Source organism: Heterodontus francisci, chromosome 6, assembly GCF_036365525.1.
Source record: "Heterodontus francisci isolate sHetFra1 chromosome 6, sHetFra1.hap1, whole genome shotgun sequence".
Taxonomy (NCBI): Eukaryota; Metazoa; Chordata; class Chondrichthyes; order Heterodontiformes; family Heterodontidae; genus Heterodontus; species Heterodontus francisci.
In genome coordinates, this window is record NC_090376.1 from 87,021,948 (window position 1) to 87,042,869 (window position 20,922).

General features: G+C 46.3%; 1 protein-coding gene across 4 annotated transcripts in view; it reads right to left on the reverse strand.

Annotated features, from left to right (window-relative positions):
• Positions 1-20,922, reverse strand: part of LOC137371420 (neutral amino acid uniporter 4-like) — a 452,533-nt gene that overhangs the window by 390,709 nt on the left and 40,902 nt on the right. For 3 of the 4 annotated variants that reach the window (XM_068033990.1, XM_068033993.1, XM_068033992.1), the window contains exon 8: positions 1,842-2,069. The exons of the other annotated variant lie outside the window; for it this stretch is intronic. In XM_068033990.1, coding sequence (XP_067890091.1) covers positions 1,842-2,069 — 228 coding nt within the window. The remainder of the gene's footprint in view (positions 1-1,841; positions 2,070-20,922) is intronic. 4 annotated transcript variants of the gene reach the window in all.

The following is a 20,922-nucleotide window of genomic DNA, read 5'->3' on the forward strand; positions in this document are numbered from 1 at the left end:
ATACCTACTACCCTTGATATATTAAGGAAGCATTTTGGCATGAACCATATCGATAAGTAAAAAGTAGTTCAATCACAGGGTGAAGCAGTTAACCCTGATGTTGCCCTTATCTGACATTCTCACATATATATTTCGCAACAGGATCACGGAACACTGATGAGGAATCAAACCCCTAGTTGGTTCTGCCTTAACCCTAAAACACAGAGGTCAATAAAGTGGACCCACTGCTGTGTTAGTTGAAAACAGATAGTTTAACAAATAACAGGAATCAACCTTCAAACCTTATGCCCTGTACAACTTAGTATCAAATGAAGGAAGGATTCTACTGTCTAGAAATTATCAGCATTTCAATTATCCTCTCAAATTCAGAAAGTTAATGCAGATATGTAGAGACATAATGTATCTGGACATGCACAGCTGCATACTGCGTTTCTGCTTTATTTGATAAATCTATCAGCTTCAGGACCGAGAAACTGGGATCCCAATTACCTGTAGGCGCCCTGATTTCTTGGATGTTGTGCAGGATGCAGCTATCATAACGAAACTAAACAGTCCCAGTCCAGCAACAAGCTACCTCCATGAGGTGATCTCAATGAAGGAGCTATGTCCTACTGGAAATTTCACTGGTCAGGATAAATTGATGTAAATACCAAAATTTTCATGTTAATCAACAAAATGCAGTTTTACAGTTTAAGCTATATGCATTTGTGGTGGGTCTGAAATGGTGTTTGCACGCTCTGAGTGACTCTATAATGAGGGGGACAGGGCATGTGCAGAAACAGGGAGTAAGGAGGCAGAGAGACTGCACATCATTTATTTTTAGCTTCGGCCCTTTCACGTGATCTTGACTATCTTATGCTTGGACTGGCAAAATCAGGCAACAGGTAAACAATCATACCTTTAGCTGTTTAAAATACTTTGCATTTCAGACAACTTTTCTCAATTTAAAACATGCAATTGCAGTGGAGGGCAAGGATAACTTTAACAGAGAATGGACCATTTTCAATGTTTCTATCAAGCCAATTTTAATTTTTCTACATTGTGGCAAAATTACACTTCATCTACCATTCTGAATGAAATTGGCTGTTCCTCAAACAGGGTGCAAATGAACTCTGTACCTTTTCAGAACTATATGGAACAGTGTTCAGTTCTGAGGACTATACCTCAGGAAAGTTATTTGGACTTGGAGGGAGTATAGAGAAGACTCACTAGAATGATACCAGGGCTTAAAAGGGTTTAATTATGAGGACAGGTTACATAGACTGGGTTTGTATTCCCTTGAATATAAAGGGTGATCTAATTGATGTGTTTTTAAACTGATTAAAATGATTAAAAGGGTGCATGGAGATGAACTATTTTAGTGGGGGAGTCCAGAACAAGGAGCATAATCTTAAAATCAGATGATGTCAGAAAGCACTTCTACACATGAAGAGTAGTGAAAATCTCTTCCGCCCCAAAACAGTTGAGCCTCAATCAATTGAAAATTTCGAAATGGAAATTGGTAGATATTCGTTAGGTAAGGGATATGGGACAAAGGAGGGTAAATGGAGTTAAGATACAGATCAGCCATCATCTAACTGAATAGCAAAAGGAGACTTGAGGACTGAATGGCCTACTCCTGATCCCGTGTTCTTGAAGGAGCAGCCACGTGCACCATAAAATCTGGCAAGAATGTTGCAGGCAGGTTTGCATAATCTATTTGAGAACCATAATCAGCAGTATTTTATTAGTGACTATGATAGTTATAATATTACATAACTTGAATACTTAATATATGAGGGACAAAATTTTATCTAATCACTTGTTTGTGTGCATTTTTTCCTGCTGCAAGATGAACTTACCCTCATAACATACTGATAGATGATAATGAGACTGGCAGCCATCGCGAGATTTGCCAAGAAAGAGAATACTGTAAGGTACTTTAGATGACGAATAAATACAAAGCAGATCAAAAAAGGAAGCAAGCTGAGCATGTATATCCGTGAATCAACGTTCCACTCGTCAGGTGGATTTCTGGTACTGTTAAGGTCACTGTAACTTGTATGATTCCTCAGAAAACCTTCCACTACCTGCGGGGATAAAGCATTGTTTAAAAAATGTTTCAGGATTAAACAAATCCATCAGCACAAATATGCATATAGACTACTAAATAAATTGGTTAATACATGAATGACTATAAGTAGTAGCTCAGGGAGTGTAGTGGTTTATGGAGCACATTCAAGCCAATTATATCCACCTGTGTATATGAGATTATTATGCATAAAAGGGAGCCGCAAGTATGAAAGCTCCTGTTTCTCCCCCCAAAGTTGGGTGCAACACTTTCTTTCCAGATATCTTCTTTACTTCCCTTTTTTGAATATTCTCCCAGTCAAATGCAGGTAAGCTTTCAGCAATGTCACTCAAACTGAATAGGAGTTTCTCAAGTTTCACAAATCTGATTTGCAATTCCTTCACTGGAAAGATTACCCAGCTTCACTCCATTTGGCACCTCCCCACCATTGTCTATACTGAATTTGCGAACTTCAGCAGCGCAATCATTGGCAATCAAGTACATCCCTGGGACAGTAATAGAAACATAGAAAATTTACAACAGGAGACCATTTTGCCCATCATGTCTGTGCCAGGCGAGAAAGAGCTATCAAGCCTAATCCCATTTTCCAGCACTTGGTCCACAGCCTTGTCAGCTACAAAAGCATTCCAAAGTAGGACAAACTTAAACGGGGCCCTTGCATAGAAGGCACATCAGTTGTCATAACTAATTTTTGGCTATTTTAGTCTTTCATGACGTATTAGCTAACCACTGTCTAGTCACCAGCTGAGCTTGAAAATAAATAACTGCAGAGGCTGTCTGAATTGCACTGTACTAAAAGTTACTTATTGCTTTGACAGCATCCACATAATGGAAACTACATTCGAGTTCTAACTTGTGCAGCAGCACAGAAAGCAATGAAATTCAAACACACAAAAGAACAGTAAACACATTGGTCCTTCCGGCTTGTTCTATACAGTCATGATGCCTTAGGCATCACAATACACAGTCCTTACCCACTAGGAGCCATGTACTCTCCTGGGAGACAAAGAAAGATAAAATCTTAGGCCAATTTGGGAGGGAGGGGGGGGGGGAAAATGTGGAAAATTCTTCTGACCCTTTTAAGCAATCAAAACTAGTTCAGAAGACCACACTCACCCTCACTTACATTACAAAGTATCTCTGCTACAAGAAGATCTCGGAAACAGGTCCAGCTCCATCTTAAAGTATACAGAGAATCAGCATCCAACACATGTGCCAGCAATCTATTTCATAGGTTTAATATTCTCTGGGAAAAGGGCCACCCAACAGTCAGCCTAGTTCAGCCAGAACTTGTAAGAATAAGTCATAGTTCTACCTAACTTATTCAATTGAAATTATCTGTCCACATAAAGCACGATTTCATTTTTTTATTCATTCGGGGGATGTGGGCATCGCTGGCTAGGCCAGTATTTATTGCCCATCCCCAATTGCCCTAGAGAAGGTGGTGGTGAGCTGCCTTCTTGAACCGCTGCAGTCCTTGGGGTGTAGGTACAACAACAGTGCTGTTAAGAAGGGAGTTCCAGGATTTTGACCCAACGACAGTGAAGGAACAGTAATATAGTTCCAAGTCAGGATAGTGTGCGGCTTGGAGGGAACTGGCAGGTGGTGGTGTTCCCATGCATCTTCTGCCCTTGTCATTCTAGATGGTAAAGGTCGCAGATTTGGAAGGTGCTGTCTAAGGATCCTTGGTGAGTTGCTACAGTGCATCTTGTTGATGGTACCGTGTGCGTCGGTGGTGGAGAGAGTGAATGTTGAAGGTGGTGGATGGGATGCCAATCAAGTGGGCTGCTTTGTTCTGGATGGTGTCGAGCTTCTAGAGTGTTGTTGGAGCTGCACCCATCCAGACAACTGAAGAGTTGCATTACCTTTCATTATGTTATAAACCTGAATCAAACTGCCTGAGTCTCTGCTTCGTTGAAGTCTACACACCCATCCTTCAAGGCAATCTGGATAGCTAAGGTGTTAATTTCCTGGCCCAAAAGAAACTTGAATACTCAGGACATCCATATGAGAATGCTAAACCTGCCGCTCATTAACTGCAAGTCAAAATGAACTCATTCTCGTCGATCATATGAAACTGAAACACATGCTCAGAGAAGGTTCCTACTGTTGTGGAAATTAACTTCTGAAGACAGAAAATGCCGGACACAATCAGCAAGTCAGGAATCCTCTATGGTGAAAATAGACAAGCTAATGATATGGGTGCAGAAACATCTTCAAAATGGCTTTGAAAAAGAATCTGCAGTGTTTTCCAGCACTTGATTTTTGTTTTTTTCCCCCTTACAAAGAACTCAGTTTAGACTCAAAATGGGAACCAGCAAAAGCTTAGGTCTGTGCAGTTTTCAAAGATCTTGCACAAAAGGAGATCTCTACAAAATGACACAAATTCAAATGAGTCATGAAAGACTGAAAAAGCCACTAACACAGTTGAAACTAAATTGTTAACCAATATCAAGTTATGCAGCACTTCACATGAAATGGAACCAACAGAGTTGGTAGAATGCAATCGCTCATAGAATGGTTACAGCACAAGAGGCAGCCATTTGGCCCATTGTGGCTGTGCTGGCTCTCTATAAGAGCAACTCACCTAGTCCCGTTCTCTCACCTTTTCCCCATAGCTCGGCAAGTTTTTTTCTCTTCAGACAATTATACAGTTCTCTTTTGAAGGTCAGTTGAATCTGCCTCCATTATACTCTCCAGCAGTGCATTCCAGATCCTAACCACTCGCTGTGTAAAGAAATTTTTCCTCATGTTGCTGATGCTTGCATCTGCATTGGTTGCACTTTCCCTTGCGCAGTAGACTCTCTCCTGGGGATAGCCTTTTCTACATGCACACGCCTGTTGACACGCCCTTCTGTGCCCTCCTCTGGCACATCCATCCCAACACTGGCCCTCATGCTGAAGTTGCTGATGTGTCCCCGCCGGGTGCCTGGACCTTCCTCCCTCAAAGCTGCCCCTCCTTAACAGGGGCCACGAGGCCTGGGTGGAAAAAGCCCATGGCAGGTGTCCTCTCTTCGATTACTAGGTTTTCTACCAAATGGGCACCCACCCCACGCCCTATCAAAACTTTGCCCAAGTCCTCTCCTTGGAACAAGTGCCACTACCTGTATGACTCTGGCCACAAGACACCACAATCCTGGCACCTTCTTGAGAGCCAGCAATTACCCTCCCCTTCCCTACTGCGTCATTACACCAGGTGGGGCTCCGAAGCCCCATGATCCCCGTGCACCATTCATAAAATCAGAAATGCAGCATAAAGCTGGAGTTAATTGGCCTTTCAAGTACCTTAATTGGTGTCCCGCTGCTCTGATGTCAGATCCTCCATGATTCCTGCCACTGGTAAAATCCAGAAGCGACGTCAAGACTTCTGGTCAAACACAGTCCGCTTCCATTTTACAGCCCCCACCGCCCCCGTCTCAGTCTGCAAACTCGCTGTAAGTGGTCTGGTAAAATTCCAGCCAATATCTTAAACTTTGATCCAATCACCCCTTAACCTTCTAAATTTCAGAGAACACAACCCTAGTTTGGTTAATCTCTCTTCGTTGCTTAACCCTTGAAGTTCAGGTGTCAAACTGATAAATCTACACTGCACTTCCACCAAGGCCAATATTCCCTTCCTAAGGTGTGGTGCCCAGTACTGCGCACAGTACTCCAGGTGTGGTCTAACCAGAACTTTGTACAGCTGCAGCATGACTTCTATTCCCCTGTATTCTAAGCTTATATCTGGAGAACTAAAGAATGGATTGCGTCTTCCATTTAATCATGAGCTCTTCCCTTCCTTTTCCTCCAAAAAAAAAGGCTTCTTTTCATGTAGTTCAAGTAAAAAATTCAGATCCAAAGCTGCAGGATTTGTTGCCAATTTTTTTTTTGAAAGACGACATTTAATTTAGTCAATATACGCTAGCTCCTCTTACATGATTACATTTTTGTTCATAAATGTTACTTAAGTTTACTGACAATCTATTTCAAAAAAATCAGCCGAGGTACCGACTAAGTTATTTGTTGATGGAGTTTATAAAATTGGCCTGAAATTAACAAGCTCATTCAAAAAGGGCTGCATCAAGGAAAACTACACTTTCCTCATTTCATCCTTTTGCATTCATGATTTATGTAGTCTTGCGACCCATTCTACAACGTATCTCAAAAGTACATTTATATACACATGCAGTATCAAACAACTTTTCTGAAGTTCTAATGCATTTTTATGCGCTTGGAAGCACTATAGGTTTTGAGTCAATTACAACTAATACTGCATACACTGCACTAAGATTGCTCTGCACTTTCAAATGCAATCAATATGTTTTTTTGGTTAGCTTCACAGAGACTTTGATTCTGGTTAATCTCATTTCTCCTCTAGGGTTTTAGAACTATTTAATTTCTTCATCTAGCATCCACCTGTTTAAGTATCTCTCACCTGCTTATCCAGCTGTACTTATTAAAATTGTGCCCAGCCTGGAGGTATGATCAACTTAGTCAAACTTTTTACCAAGCAAAATGCAGAATGTTAGGACATGTGGATAAATTATTGCTCACTTGAGTACAATACTTAAATCCTCCACAATAAACTTCAAGCAAAATCCAGTCAAAGAGAAAAACAGCGCTTTCTCTGTCAGGCACTTAAAACGGGGCCTTTTTAATGTTATGATGTGAGGTATGCATGCATGAGCGCACGCACAAATAAAGTAAAACATAACAGCCCAGATTTTTCCACGGCAGGGCATCCAATGGCATTCACCAATAGTCAGGTTTTCCCTTGCACACTTAGTTTCAGACAGTTGCTGAAAGTGTGAGCGGATAGCTTCGCAGTGAGGAAAATAGGGCAGCTTTGAATGAGTAAACTGGGCAAGCGTCGGGCTTGAGGCATCATGTGCATCTCCTTAACCAGATTGCAAGATTGCACAATAAACTGTACAAGGACCAAGAAGGAAATGTAAATTAGAGTGAATTAATTCAATGTCAAATCAGGTAGAGCAAGCAAGGGGCAGGGGGACATTGGATTGACAGAAAAGAAAAAGTTTGAAATGTTCCATGTGCCATTTTTTAAAATCGCCAATTAACGCCAAAGAATGAGATTCTACACTTTCAATTGGTAATCTTCAGTGCCACAGGTTGGTTGACAGTAATTAACACTTAGTCGTTAAAAAGATACTTAAACTCAAAATTACAAGACTTGCCACAGAAAATTTGTCTATACCACACAAATACAACTTTATGGCATTCAATGATGAGGCAGAGTACTAAACCGCTGTCATGAAGACAAAGATTGAGGCGCCCAACTGGGAAAGAAACTTTTGGATATTCACATTTAATGGAGCATTTGCTTCTCGTCTGTAGTTACAGTATCTTGCACACAAGTATCAGTTTTTTAAACATTCATTGGATGTGAACATCGCTCTACAGGCCAGCATTTGTTACCCATCTTGCCCTCAAGGAGGTGGTAGTGAGCTGCCTTCTTGAACCAGGACAGACCCTGTGGTGTAGGTACACCCACAGTGCTGTTAGGAATGACAGTGAAGGAACAGCAATATAGTTCCAAGTCAAGATCATGTGTGGTTTGGAGGGGAACTTGCAGGCATCTGCTGCCCTTGTCCTTCTAGTGGCAGAGGTTGCAGATTTTTGAGGTGATGTCAAAGGCGGCTTCGTGAGTTGCTACAGTGCATCTTGTAGATAGCACACATTTCACCAATGGTGGAAGGAATGAATGTTGAAAGTGATGGATGGGGTGATGATCAAGCGGACTGCTTTTTCTTGGATGGTGTCAAGCGTCTCGAGTGTTGTTGGAGCTGCACTCATTCAGGCCAGTGGAGAGTATTCCATCACACTCCTGACTTGTGCCTTGTAGATGGTGGACAGGCTTTGGGAGTCAGGTGGGGAGTTACTCACTGCAAAGTTCCCAGCCTCTGACCTGCTCCAGTTGCCACAGCATTTATGTGGCTGGTCCAGTTAAGTTTCTGGTCAATGGTAACCGCCCCCTCCCCCCCCACCCCGCAGGATGTTGAGAGATTCAATTATGCTAATGCCATATGCTAATGGTTAGATTCTCTCATGTTGGAGGTGGTCATTACCTGGCATTGTGGCATAAATGTTACTTGCCACTCATCAGCCCAAGCCTGGATGTTGTACAAGTCTTACTGCATGCTGGCATGGACCATTTCATTTTCTGAGTTACAAATGGTGCAGAACACTGTGCAATCAGGGAACATCCCCACTTCTGACCTTTGTTGGAGGGAAGGTTATTGATCTGGGACACTACCCTGAGTAACTCGTGCAGCTATGTCCTGGGATAGAGATGATTGGCCTCCAATAACCAGAACCATCTTCCTTTGTGCTAGGTATGACTCCAACCAGTGGAGCGTTTTCCCCTCAATTCCCATTGACTTCAATTTTGATCGGGCTCCTTGCTGCCATACTCACTCGGTCAAATACTGCCTTGATGTCCAGGGCTCTCACCTCACCTGGTAAGTTCAGCTCATTTGCCCATGTTTGGACCAAGGCTGTAATGAAGTCAGGAGCCATGTGGCCCTGGCAGAATGCAAACTGAGCATCAGTTAGCAGGTTATTGCTGAGTAGGTGCCATTTGATAGCACTGTCAACTACACCTTCCATCACTTTGTTGATGATTAGGTAGACAGGTGGGGCGGTAATTGACCAGTGTTACGACCAGGTGAGAAAGGTGTCGAGGGGTCTCTTTCAGCCTTCACCTGGTCTTATTATAACAGGATTTAATTTTTAAACACACCATGTTAAGAGCTCCCCCTTGGTGAATCCTTGTTTACCGCTTTGCAAAATTTCAGGCAAAGAAATGAGCACAAACAGGCCTTCTTAGGTTTAAAGAAGAAAAGTAAAATTTATTGAAACTAAACGTAAACTCTAATTCGGTTAACACCTACAGATACACGCCGCGCCCCACGCTAGTATGCATACATGATACGCACATGCAAATAGAGACAGTAAAGAGAAGAAGAAAAAAAGGTTTGAGGCAATATCAGAAGAATTTCTTGTTACTGTGCTTCGAGCTTAATGTAGTCCTTTTGCTTTTCATTGGGGCCCAGTATTCTTCTTAAACCTTGTTCACTGTAGGAGACTTTTCTCTCTTGGGGTTCATGTGTATTCAATGGGTCGTCAGTTCCGTGTGAAAGAGATGGGAGAAGACAGGAGAGAGGTCTTTTCAATCCAGGAGCAAACAGCTTTCTGAATTTTAAACTCTGTGGCAAGTTCAAATTCAAAAAACTCCAACCGCCAGTCAGTCATGTGACTAAACTGGTCTGACCAGGTCTTCTGTGTATTGGGGAAGCAAGGACTGGTTCCTTTGTTCCAACACGGTCTGCTAGTAGGCAAAAAGGGTCTTTCCGGCGAGATGCCTGGTAATTCCTTGTGATAGGCCCTCTTTCCTTCCCAGCAGCAATTTTAAGTTTTAATGTTCATGTGGCAAAATAACGTGTGCCTCATTCTTGGCAGGTGGGGGCCTGCATGACAACCAGATTGGATTTGTCCTGCTTCTTGAGGACAGCACATACCTGGGTAATATTCCACATTGTCACCTAAATGCTAGTGATCTAGCAGTACTGGAACAGCTCAGTTAAGGATGCGGCTAGTTCTGGAGCACAAGTGCTCAGTGCTGCAGCCAGATGTTATCAGGGCCCATAGCCTTTGTTGCATCCAGTGCCTTTGGCCGTATCTTGATGTCATGGGGTGAATCAAATTGGCTGAAGACCAGCATCTATGACAATGGGGAAATCAGGATGAGGCCAAGATGGATCATCCACTCAGAATTTCTGGCTGAAGATGGTTGCCAATGCTTCAGCCTTGTCTTTTGCACTGATGTGCGGGGCTCCACCATCAAGGAGGATGGGGTTGTTCTTGGAGCCTCCTTCTCTGCTTAGTTTTTTTTAATTGTTCACCACCATTCATGACTGGATGTGACAGGATTGCAGAGCTTTGATTTGATTCATTGGTGGTGGGATCGCTTAGCTCTGTCTATTGCATGCTGCTTCTGCTTTTTAGCATGTGTGATGGAAACCACACCTGTTAAATGGAAACATATTAATTTCATCATATGGAACACTATATGAGCGCTTACTGGACATTGAAAATAAGACCCCAGCATAGTGGCTGAAAACACGGCTGCACATTTACATTCTGAGAGACAGTTACATAGAGAGACAATGGAAGTACTCCTTGATTCAATTAGCCAGATGGGTTTTGTCAATAGCGATGATCAAAAGACATTGAGAGTCATTGAATGTGTAAGAGCCAGAATTTCACCACCCCCTCCCCTCCCCCGGCACCCCAGCGTGTGTCTGGTATGCTTTGAAGAATCAACAAACCTTACAGGCGATGCTGTCTCAAACAAAGAGCTAGTCACATGACTAACCTGCTGGCCAACCTGGGAATTGAATGAATTGTGCTCACAGTAAAGTTTTGGGCAGACTGCTTTTGAAGACCAAAAGAGAAGCATGGTCTCTCGCACGCAAAGTTCCAGGGACCCACAGAAGTAACTTGAGCCTCAAGACAGAAGACCCTGCAGCCTTCTGGTACCAGCAAAACAAGTTCAAAAAAGTGTGCACAAGGCCCCAACAAAAACTGCAAGATTGAACTTCAATCAAAGACTTTACATCCAGCCCAAAGCCAGTAACTGAATTCCATCTACTACTTCAAACCTTCCCCCCTTTACTTCTTTCTCCTCCTCGATATCGGTGTGTGTGTTTATCGCATATGCATCGTGTATTCTGAGCAGTTTTAACAGAGTTGGAGTTTTAAGATTAATAAACTTACACCTTTCTTGTTTAAATCTGAGAAAACCTGTCTGTAATTGTAAAGGAATCAACCAATTAGACAGCAGTGAGCAAGAACTCACTGAGGGGGAAGCTAAAAACACTGTTTTAAAAGATAAACCCTGTTACGGCCAAACCAGGAAAAGGCTGAGAGGGGAGCCCTCGACCTCTTCCTCACCTGGTCGTTACACATGCATATAGTCCTGTGCTGTAGGTTCACCAGATTTGCACCAGATATGCCTGGTGCTGTAACTGGCAAGCTCTCCTGTACTCCTCATTGGACCAGATTATTTCTTCAAAATAATCACTACGTAAGTGCATGTTGTTTTTGAGTTAAGTCCTTTCAAATAGGTACATATAGTTTAACAAATGGTGCATTTATATTGCCACTTTCATATTGATGCAAGTTTTGTGTACACATAGACAGGAAAGTACCTTCGCTAAGTTCAAAACAGACTCCACGAAGGTGTTTCAAGATTCTTTTTAAACAGGCATCTCAAACCATTTGAGCTCCCCACTATGTGGTTTCAGAAATGCTAAAGGCAGCCTGTGGACTTCCAAAGCACCAACAAACGTCTTGCAGGGCCTCTTAATATTTGGATGAGACAGCTAATAAACTCCACATGTGCCCTCAAATTCTTTTTAAAAATTCACAGCTGAGGATCAGAGGTCTGACATGCAGCGCTCTCCTCAGTCGGCAGAGTGCAAAAGGCAATCCTGAGAACAGTGTAGTTGGCTGCATTTTATAGCTGCTGCTCTCCAACCTGCAGTGCAATTTAACTGCAGGCTTATACAGGAGGAAAACATTTCTTACAAAAGCAGTTGCACAAGATTCCAACCAAGATGACCCAAATACGGCAATTCAATTACATGTGATTCAAACTGTTTTCCCTTATCTGATTTTGGGCAATTTTTGGCAGCCATGTCTTAGAAAATAAAAGGGAGCTAGACTTAAAAGAAAATTCATTTTTGAAATATTAATTTATGAGTGAAGATCATCTCTACAAAAGAATAAAAGCTGAACTTTAGTTTCTTCTTTTTCTTGGTCCTATACAGCCACATAAGTAAAGAGACAGTAAATTAGCAGGGTAGCGGTGCTACAGTGGTAATGTCACTGGACTGGTCATCCAGAGTCCCAGGCTAATGCTCTGGTAACATGGGTTCGAATCGCACTAGAGCAGATGGTGAAATTTGAATTCAATTAATAAATCTGATGACCATTATCAATTGTTGTAAAAACCCATCTGATTTACTAATGTCCTTGAAGGACGACATCTTTCACCCTTACATGTGGCCTGGCATACATGTGACTCCAGAACCACAGCAATTTGGTTGACTTTTAAATGCCCTCTGAAATGGCCTAGCAAGCCACTCAGTAGCAAACCACTACGAAGTCTAAGAAAAGGAATGAAACATGACAGACCACACGATGTCGACCTAGGCACTGGAAACAATAGCAGCAAACCCAGCCCTTTTGGTCTGCAAAGACCTCCTTACTCACATCTGGGGGCTGTCCCACAGTCATACTCACGGAATCATACCTTACAATGTCCCAGACACAACCATCACCATCCCACTGGTAGGACAGACCAGAGGTCATTTTTTTATTCATTCATGAAATGTGGGCATCGCTGGCTAGGACAGCGTTTATTGCCCATTCCCAATTGCCCATGAGAAGATGGTAATGAGCTGCCTTCTTGAATCACTGCAGTCCATGTGGGGTATGTACACCCACAGGGCTGTTAGGGAGTTCCGGCCTTTGACCCAGCGACAGTGAAGGAACAGCAATATAGCTCCAAGTTAGGATGGTGTGTGGCTTGGAGGGGAACTTGCAGGTGGTGGTGTTCTCATGAAACTGCTACCCTTGTCCTTTTAGGTGGTAGAGGTTGCAGGTTTGGAAAGTGCTGTCTAAAACAGCCTTGATGCAGTGCATCTTGTAGATGGTACACACTGCTGCCACTGTGCATTGGTGGTGGAGGGAGTGGATGTTTATGGAACTGGTGCCAATCAAGCGGGCTGCTTTGTCCTGGATGGTGTCGAACTTCGAGTGTTGTTGGAACTGCGCCCATCCAGACAAGTGGACAGTATTCCATCACGCTACTGACTTGTGCCTTGTAGATGGTGGACAGGCTTTGGGGAGTCAGGAAGGGAGTTACTCGCCACAGGATTCCAAACCTCTGACCTGCCCTTGTAGCCACGGTATTTATATGGCTACTCCAGTTCAGTTTCTGGTCAATGGTAACCCCAGGATGTTGACAGTGGGGGATTCAGCGATCATAATGCCATTGAATGTCAAGGGGAGATGCTTAGATTCTCTCTAGTTTGAGATGATCATTGCCTGGCACTTCAGTGGCGCGAATGTTACTTGCCACTTATCAGCCCAAGCCAGGATATTGTCCAGGTCTTGCTGCATTTCTACATGGACTGCTTCAGTATCTGAAGAGTTGCAAATGGTGCTGAACATTGTGCAATCATCAGCAAACATCCCCACTTCTGACCTTCTGATTGAAGGAAGGTCATTAATGAAGCACCTGAAAATGGTCAGGCCTCAGACACTACCCTGAGGAACTCCTGCAGTGATGTCCTGGGACAGAGCTGAGATGATTGACCTCCAACAACCACAATCATCTTCCTTTGCGCTAGGTACAACTCCAACCAGCGGACAGTTTTCCCCGATTCCCAGTGACTCCAGATTTTCCTAGGGCTCCTTGATGCAATGCTCGGTCAAATGCTGCCTTGATGTCAAGGGCAGTCACTCTCACCTCACCTTTGGAGTTCAGCCGTTTTGCCCATGTTTGAACCAAGGCTGTAATGAGGACAGGAGCTGAATGGCCCTGGCGGAATCCGAACTGAGTGTCACTGAGCAGGTTATTGCTAAGCAAGTGCCGCTTGATGGCACAGTCGGTTACACCTTCCATCACTTCATTGATGATTGAGAGTAGACTGATAGAGTGGTAATTTTTTGGATTGGATTTGTCCTGCCTTTTGTGCACAGGACATAGCTGGGCAATTTTCCACATTGCCATGTAGATGCTAGCGTTGTAGCTATACTGGAACAGCTTGGCTAGGGGCGCGGCCAGTTCTGGAGCACAGGTCTTCAGTACTATTGCTGGAATGTTGTCAGGGGCCATAGCCTTTGCAGTATCCAGTGCCTTCAGTTGTTTGTTGATATCAAGTGGAGTGAATCAAATTGGCTGAATACTGGCATCTGTGATGCTGTGGACTTCAAGAGGAGGCCGAGATGAATCATCCACTCGGCACTTCTGGCTAAAGATTGTTGCAAATGCTTCAGCCTTATCTTTTGCACTGATGTGCTGGGCTGCCCCATCATTGAGGATGGGGATATTTATGGAGCCACCTCCTCCAGTTAGTTGTTTAATTGTGCACCGCCATTCAGGATTGGATGTGGCAGGACTGCAGAGCTTAGATCTGATCCGTTGGTTATGGGATTGCTGACCTCTATCTATCTCATGCTGCTTACGCTGTTTGGCACGCAGATAGTCCTGTGGTGTAGCTTCACCAGGTTGACACCTCATTTTGAGGTATGCCTGATGCTGCTCCTGGCATGCCCTCCTGCACTCTTCATTGAACCAGGGTTGATCCCTTGGCTTAATGGTAAAGGTAGAGTGGGGCATATGCCGGGCTATGAGATTACAGATCGGAGTACAATTCTGCTGCTGGTCCTCAGCGCCTCATGGATGCCCAGTTTTGAGTTGCTAGGTCTATTTGAAATCTCTCTCATTGAGCACGGTGGTAGTGCCACATAACATAATGGAGGATATCCTCAATGTGAAGACTGGACTTTGTCTCTACAAGGACTGTGAGGTGATCACTCCTACCAATACTGTCTTGGATAGATTCATCTGCGACAGGCAGATTGGTGAGGGCGAGGTCAGGTAGGTTTTTCCCCGCTTGCTGGTTCCCTCACCACCTGCCGCAGACCCAGGCTAGTGGCTATGTCCTTTAGGACTCGGTCAGCTCGGTCAGTAATGGTGCGACTGAGCCACTCTTGGTGATGGACGTTGAAGTCCCCCACCCAGAGTACATTCTGCGCCCTTGCCACCCTCAGTGCTTCCTGCAAGTGGTGTTCAACATTGAGGAGTATTGATACATCAGCTGAGGTGGGGGGGGTTGGGGGGGGGGGGTAATCAGCAGGAGGTTTCCTTGCCCATGGTTGACCGGATGCCATGTGACTTCATGGGGTCTGGAGTCACTGTTGAGGACTCCCAGGGTAATTTCTCCCCCAATGTATACCACTGTGCCATCCCATCTGGTGGGTCTGTCCTGCTCGTGGGACAGAGCATGCCGAGGGATGGTGATGGTGGTGTCTGTGACATTGTCTGTAAGGTATGATTCTGAGAGTATGATTAGGTCAACCTGCTGCTTGCCTAGTCTGTGGGACAGCTCTCCCAAATTTGGTTCAAGCAGAGGCGTCAGGGCTGGGTTTGCCATTGTCGTTTCCGGTGCCTGGATTGATGCCGGGTGGTCCGTCCGGTTTCGTTCCTTATTGACCGTATAGCGATTTGATAGGCCATTGCGGGATATCTGTCACATATAGGCCAGACCAGGTAAAGACAGCAGACTTACTACCCAAAAGGAATGGGTTTTTACAACAATCAATAATGGTTTCACAGCCATCATTAAATTCATTAACAGAAATAAAATTTCACCTTCTGCCATGGTGGGATTCAAACCTGTGTCCCCAAAGCAATATCCCAGGTCGCTGGGTTACGAGTCCAGTGACAATACCACTACGCCATCCCCTCCCCTTGGCAGCATAGTGGTATACAATGAGGAGGGAGCTGCCCAGGCAGTCCCCAACCTTCACTTTACACCCGAAGAAAGCTCTCGGTATCAAGTCAACCAAGGACAAGGAAACTTCCAATTACCCACTATTCCCTGGGCTGATGAATCAGTGCCTCTCCATGTTGAACTGGAAGAAACACAGAGGATCGCAGAGGCACCCAACATACTCTGGGTGGGAAAGGGGAGGGAAGCGCGGCGAGAGGAGAGGACGAGGGGGGACGGAGCGCGAGAGAGAGCGAGCGCGCGAGAGCTAGAGAGAGCGAGCTAGAGAGAGCTAGAGAGAGAGAGCTAGAGAGAGCTAGAGAGAGAGAGCTAGAGAGAGAGAGCTAGAGAGAGAGAGCTAGAGAGAGAGAGCTAGAGAGAGCTAGAGAGAGAGAGCTAGAGAGAGAGAGCTAGAGAGAGAGAGCTAGAGAGAGAGAGCTAGAGAGAGAGAGCTAGAGAGAGCTAGAGAGAGAGAGCTAGAGAGAGAGAGCTAGAGAGAGCGAGCTAGAGAGAGCGAGCTAGAGAGAGCGAGCTAGAGAGAGCGAGCTAGAGAGAGCGAGCTAGAGAGAGCTAGAGAGAGAGAGCTAGAGAGAGCTAGAGAGAGCTAGAGAGAGCTAGAGAGAGCTAGAGAGAGCTAGAGAGAGCTAGAGAGAGCTAGAGAGAGCTAGAGAGAGCTAGAGAGAGCTAGAGAGCTAGAGAGCTAGAGAGCTAGAGAGCTAGAGAGCTAGAGAGCTAGAGAGCTAGAGAGCTAGAGAGCTAGAGAGAGCGAGAGCGCGAGAGCTAGAGAGCGCGAGAGCTAGAGAGCGCGAGAGCTAGAGAGCGCGAGAGCTAGAGAGAGCGAGCGCGCGAGAGCTAGAGAGCGCGAGAGCTAGAGAGCGCGAGAGCTAGAGAGAGCGAGCGCGCGAGAGCTAGAGAGAGCTAGAGAGCGCGAGAGCTAGAGAGAGCGAGCGCGCGAGAGCTAGAGAGAGCGAGCGCGCGAGAGCTAGAGAGAGCGAGCGCGCGAGAGCTAGAGAGAGCGAGCGCGCGAGAGCTAGAGAGAGCGAGCGCGCGAGAGCTAGAGAGAGCGAGCGCGCGAGAGCTAGAGAGAGCGAGCGCGCGAGAGCTAGAGAGAGCGAGCGCGCGAGAGCTAGAGAGAGCGAGCGCGCGAGAGCTAGAGAGAGCGAGCGCGCGAGAGCTAGAGAGAGCGAGCGCGCGAGAGCTAGAGAGAGCGAGCGCGCGAGAGCTAGAGAGAGCGAGCGCGCGAGAGCTAGAGAGAGCGAGCGCGCGAGAGCTAGAGAGAGCGAGCGCGCGAGAGCTAGAGAGAGCGAGCGCGCGAGAGCTAGAGAGAGCGAGCGCGCGAGAGCTAGAGAGAGCGAGCGCGCGAGAGCTAGAGAGAGCGAGCGCGCGAGAGCTAGAGAGAGCGAGCGCGCGAGAGCTAGAGAGAGCGAGCGCGCGAGAGCTAGAGAGAGCGAGCGCGCGAGAGCTAGAGAGAGCGAGCGCGCGAGAGCTAGAGAGAGCGAGCGCGCGAGAGCTAGAGAGAGCGAGCGCGCGAGAGCTAGAGAGAGCGAGCGCGCGAGAGCTAGAGAGAGCGAGCGCGCGAGAGCTAGAGAGAGCGAGCGCGCGAGAGCTAGAGAGAGCGAGCGCGCGAGAGCTAGAGAGAGCGAGCGCGCGAGAGCTAGAGAGAGCGAGCGCGCGAGAGCTAGAGAGAGCGAGCGCGCGAGAGCTAGAGAGAGCGAGCGCGCGAGAGCTAGAGAGAGCGAGCGCGCGAGAGCTAGAGAGAGCGAGCGCGCGAGAGCTAGAGAGAGCGAGCGCGCGAGAGCTAGAGAGAGCGAGCGCGCGAGAGCTAGAGAGAGCGAGCGCGCGAGAGCTAGAGAGAGCGAGCGCGCGAGAGCTAGAGAGAGCGAGCGCGCGAGAGCTAGAGAGAGCGAGCGCGCGAGAGCTAGAGAGAGCGAGCGCGCGTGAGCTAGAGAGAGCGAGCGAGCGAGAGCTAGAGAGAGCGAGCGAGCGAGAGCTAGAGAGAGCGAGCGCGCGAGAGCTAGAGAGAGCGAGCGCGCGAGAGCTAGAGAGAGCGAGCGCGCGAGAGCTAGAGAGAGCGAGCGCGCGAGAGCTAGAGAGAGCGAGAGAAAGGGGGGGGGGAGGGGGCAGGGAGAGGGAGAGAGAGAGGGGGAGAGAGAGAGAGAGAGACACACAGACAGACAGAGGGAGCAAGGAAGGGAGGGGGAGGGGAAGGGAGGAGGGAGGGGGAAGGGAGGGGGAAGGGTGGGGAGAGAGAGAGAGAGAGAGAGAGAGAGAGAGAGTGAGTGAGAGTGAGTGAGAGGGAGGGAGGAGAGAGGGCGAGTGAGGGGGCAATGGAGGGAGGGAGGGGGGGAGAGAGAGAGAGAGAGAGAGAGAGAGAGAGAGAGAGAGAGAGAAAGAGGGAAAGGGAGGGAGGCAGAGGGAGGGGGAGGAGGGGAGGGAAGGGAGGGAAGTGGGGGGGGAGGGAAGGGAGGGGGGGAGGGAGAGAGAGGGGGAGGGGGGAGGGAGGGAGGGAGAGCGAGAGAGAGGGGGAGGGGGGAGGGAGGGAGGGAGAGCGAGAGAGGGAGGGAGGGAGAGCGAGAGAGAGCAAGAGAGAGGGAAGGAGGGAGGGGGAGAGAGAGCGAGAGAGAGGGAGGGAGGGGGGGAGGGAGGGAGAGAGAGAGGAAGGGAGGGAGGGGGATGGAGGGTGGGAGGGAGAGGGAGGGAGGGGGAGAGAGAGACAGAGAGGGCGGGACAGAGAGGGTGGAATAGAGACTTCAAAATTCATCTTCTGAGAGGATCCCACATGTTCGCCTGAAACAGACTTTACGCCTTAAACTCTTCACACCTCTTCCCCTTTTCCTTCTATCTATCGTCTCGAGTGTGCTTCTGGGAGTCAATGGGTGGTGTTAAGAGTCATATAGTTAAAAGAGTTGTATAGCACAGAAACAGGCCATTCGGCCCATCATGTCTGTGCCGACCATCAAGCACCTATCTATTCTAATCCCATTTCCAGCATTTGGCCCATAGCCTTGTATGTTATAGCGTTTCAAGTGCTCATCTAAATACTTGTTAAATGTTCCTGCCTCTACCACCCCTTCAGGCAGTGTTTTCCAGATTCCAACCACCCTCTGGGTGAAAAAATATTTCCTCAAATCCCCTCCAAACCTCCTGCCCTTACTTTAAATCTATGCCTACGGTTATTGGCATGTCCGCTAAGGGAAAAGGTTTCTTCCGATCTACTCTATCAATGCTCCTCACAATTTTGTATACCTCAATCAGGCCCTCTCAGCCTTCTCTGCTCCAAGGAAAACAACCCTAGCCTATCCAGTCTCTCTTCACTGCTGAAATGCTCCAGCCCAGGCAACATCCTGGTGAATCTCCTATGCACCCTCTCTAGTGCAATCACATCCTTCTTATAGTGTGGCGATCAGAACTGCACACAGTACTCCAGCTGTGGCCTAACTGGCGTTTTGTACAGCTCCATGATAACCTCTCTGCTCTTATATTCTATGCCTCGGTAAATAAAGGCAAGTATCCCATATGCCTTTCTAACCACCTTATCTACCTGTGCTGCTGCCTTTAGTGATCTATGGACAAGTAAATAAAGGTCCCTCTGATCGTCTGTACTTCCTCAGGTCCTACGATCCATTGTATATTCCCTTGCCTTGTTTGTCCTCCCAAAATGCTTCACCTCACACTTCAGGATTAAATTCCATTTGCCACTGCTCTGCCCATCTTACCAGCCCATCTATATCGTCCAGTAATCTAAGGCTTTCCTCCTCACTATATACAACACCACCAATTTTTGTGTCATCTGCAAACTTACTGATCATACCTCCCATATTCATGTCTAAATCATTAATATACACTATAAACAGCAAGGGTCCCAGCACCAATCCCTGCAGTACTCCACTGGTCACAGGCTTCCAATCGCAAAAACAACCCTCAACCATCACCCTCTGCATTCTGCCACTAAGTCAATTTTGGATCCAATTTGCCCTGGATCCCTGTAGACTACATCAACTGCTTTACCCTCATCTACACACCTAGTCACTTCCTCGAAAAATTCAGTCTAATTTGTTAGACATGATCTTCGCCAACAAAGCCATGCTGACTATCCTTGAATAATCCCTGCCTCTCCAAGTGGAGATTAATCCTGTCCCTCAGAATTTTTTCCATAGTTTCCCTACCACTGATGTTAGACTGATTGGCCTGTAATTACCTGGTTTATCCCTGGTACCACATTCGCTGTCTTCTAGTCCTCTGGCAGCTCTCCTATGGCCAGAGAGGATTTGAAAATTTGTGTCAGAGCTCCTGCTGTCTCCTCCCTTGCCTCAAATAACAGCTTGGGATACATCTCAAGTGGGCCTGGGGATTGATCCACTTTTAAGCCCACTAAAACCACTAACACTTCCTCCCTTTCAATGCTAATTTGTTCCAAGTATATCACAATTCCCTCCCTGATCTCTATACCTAAATCGCCCTTCTCCACGGTGAACACAGATGCAAAGTAATCATTTAAAACCTCCCTACGTCCTCTGGTTCCACACACAGATTGCCACTTTGGTCCCTAATGGGCCCTACTCTTTCCCTGGTTTCCTCTCGCCCTTTATATACTTATAAAACGCCTTAGGACTTTCCTTTATCTTGCCCGCCAGTGTTTTTTCATGTCCCCTCTTCGCTCTCATAATTACTTAAGTACCCCCCTACACTTTCTAGACTCCTCTAGGGCTTCCACTATTTTCAGCCCTCTGAATCTGCCGTAAATCTTTTTTTCCTTATCCAATCCTCTATATCCCTCGACATCCAGAATTCCCTAAACTTGTTGGTCCTACCCTTCACCTTTACAGGAACATGTTGACCCTGAACTCTCACTATTTCCTTTTTGAATGACTCCCACTAGTCTAATGTAGACTTTCCTACAAATAGCTGCTCCCAGTCCACTTTGGAGAGATTCTGTTTTATCATACTGAAATCGGCCTTCCCCCAATTCAGTACCTTTATTTCCGGTCCATCTTTGTCCTTTTCCATAACTACCTTAAATTTTAGAGTTATGGTCACTATCCACGAAATGCTCCCCCACTGTCACTTCTACCACTTGTCCAGCCTCATTCCCTAAGATTAGGTCCAGTACTGCCCCTTCTCTTGTAGGATATTCTACGTGCTGGCTCAAAAAGGTCTCCTGGATGCACTTTAAGAATACCACCCCCTTTAAGCCTTTTGCACTAAGACTATCCCAGTTAATATTGGGAAGTTGAAATCCCATACTACTATTACCCTATTATTTTTACACCTCTCTGAGATTTGTCTACA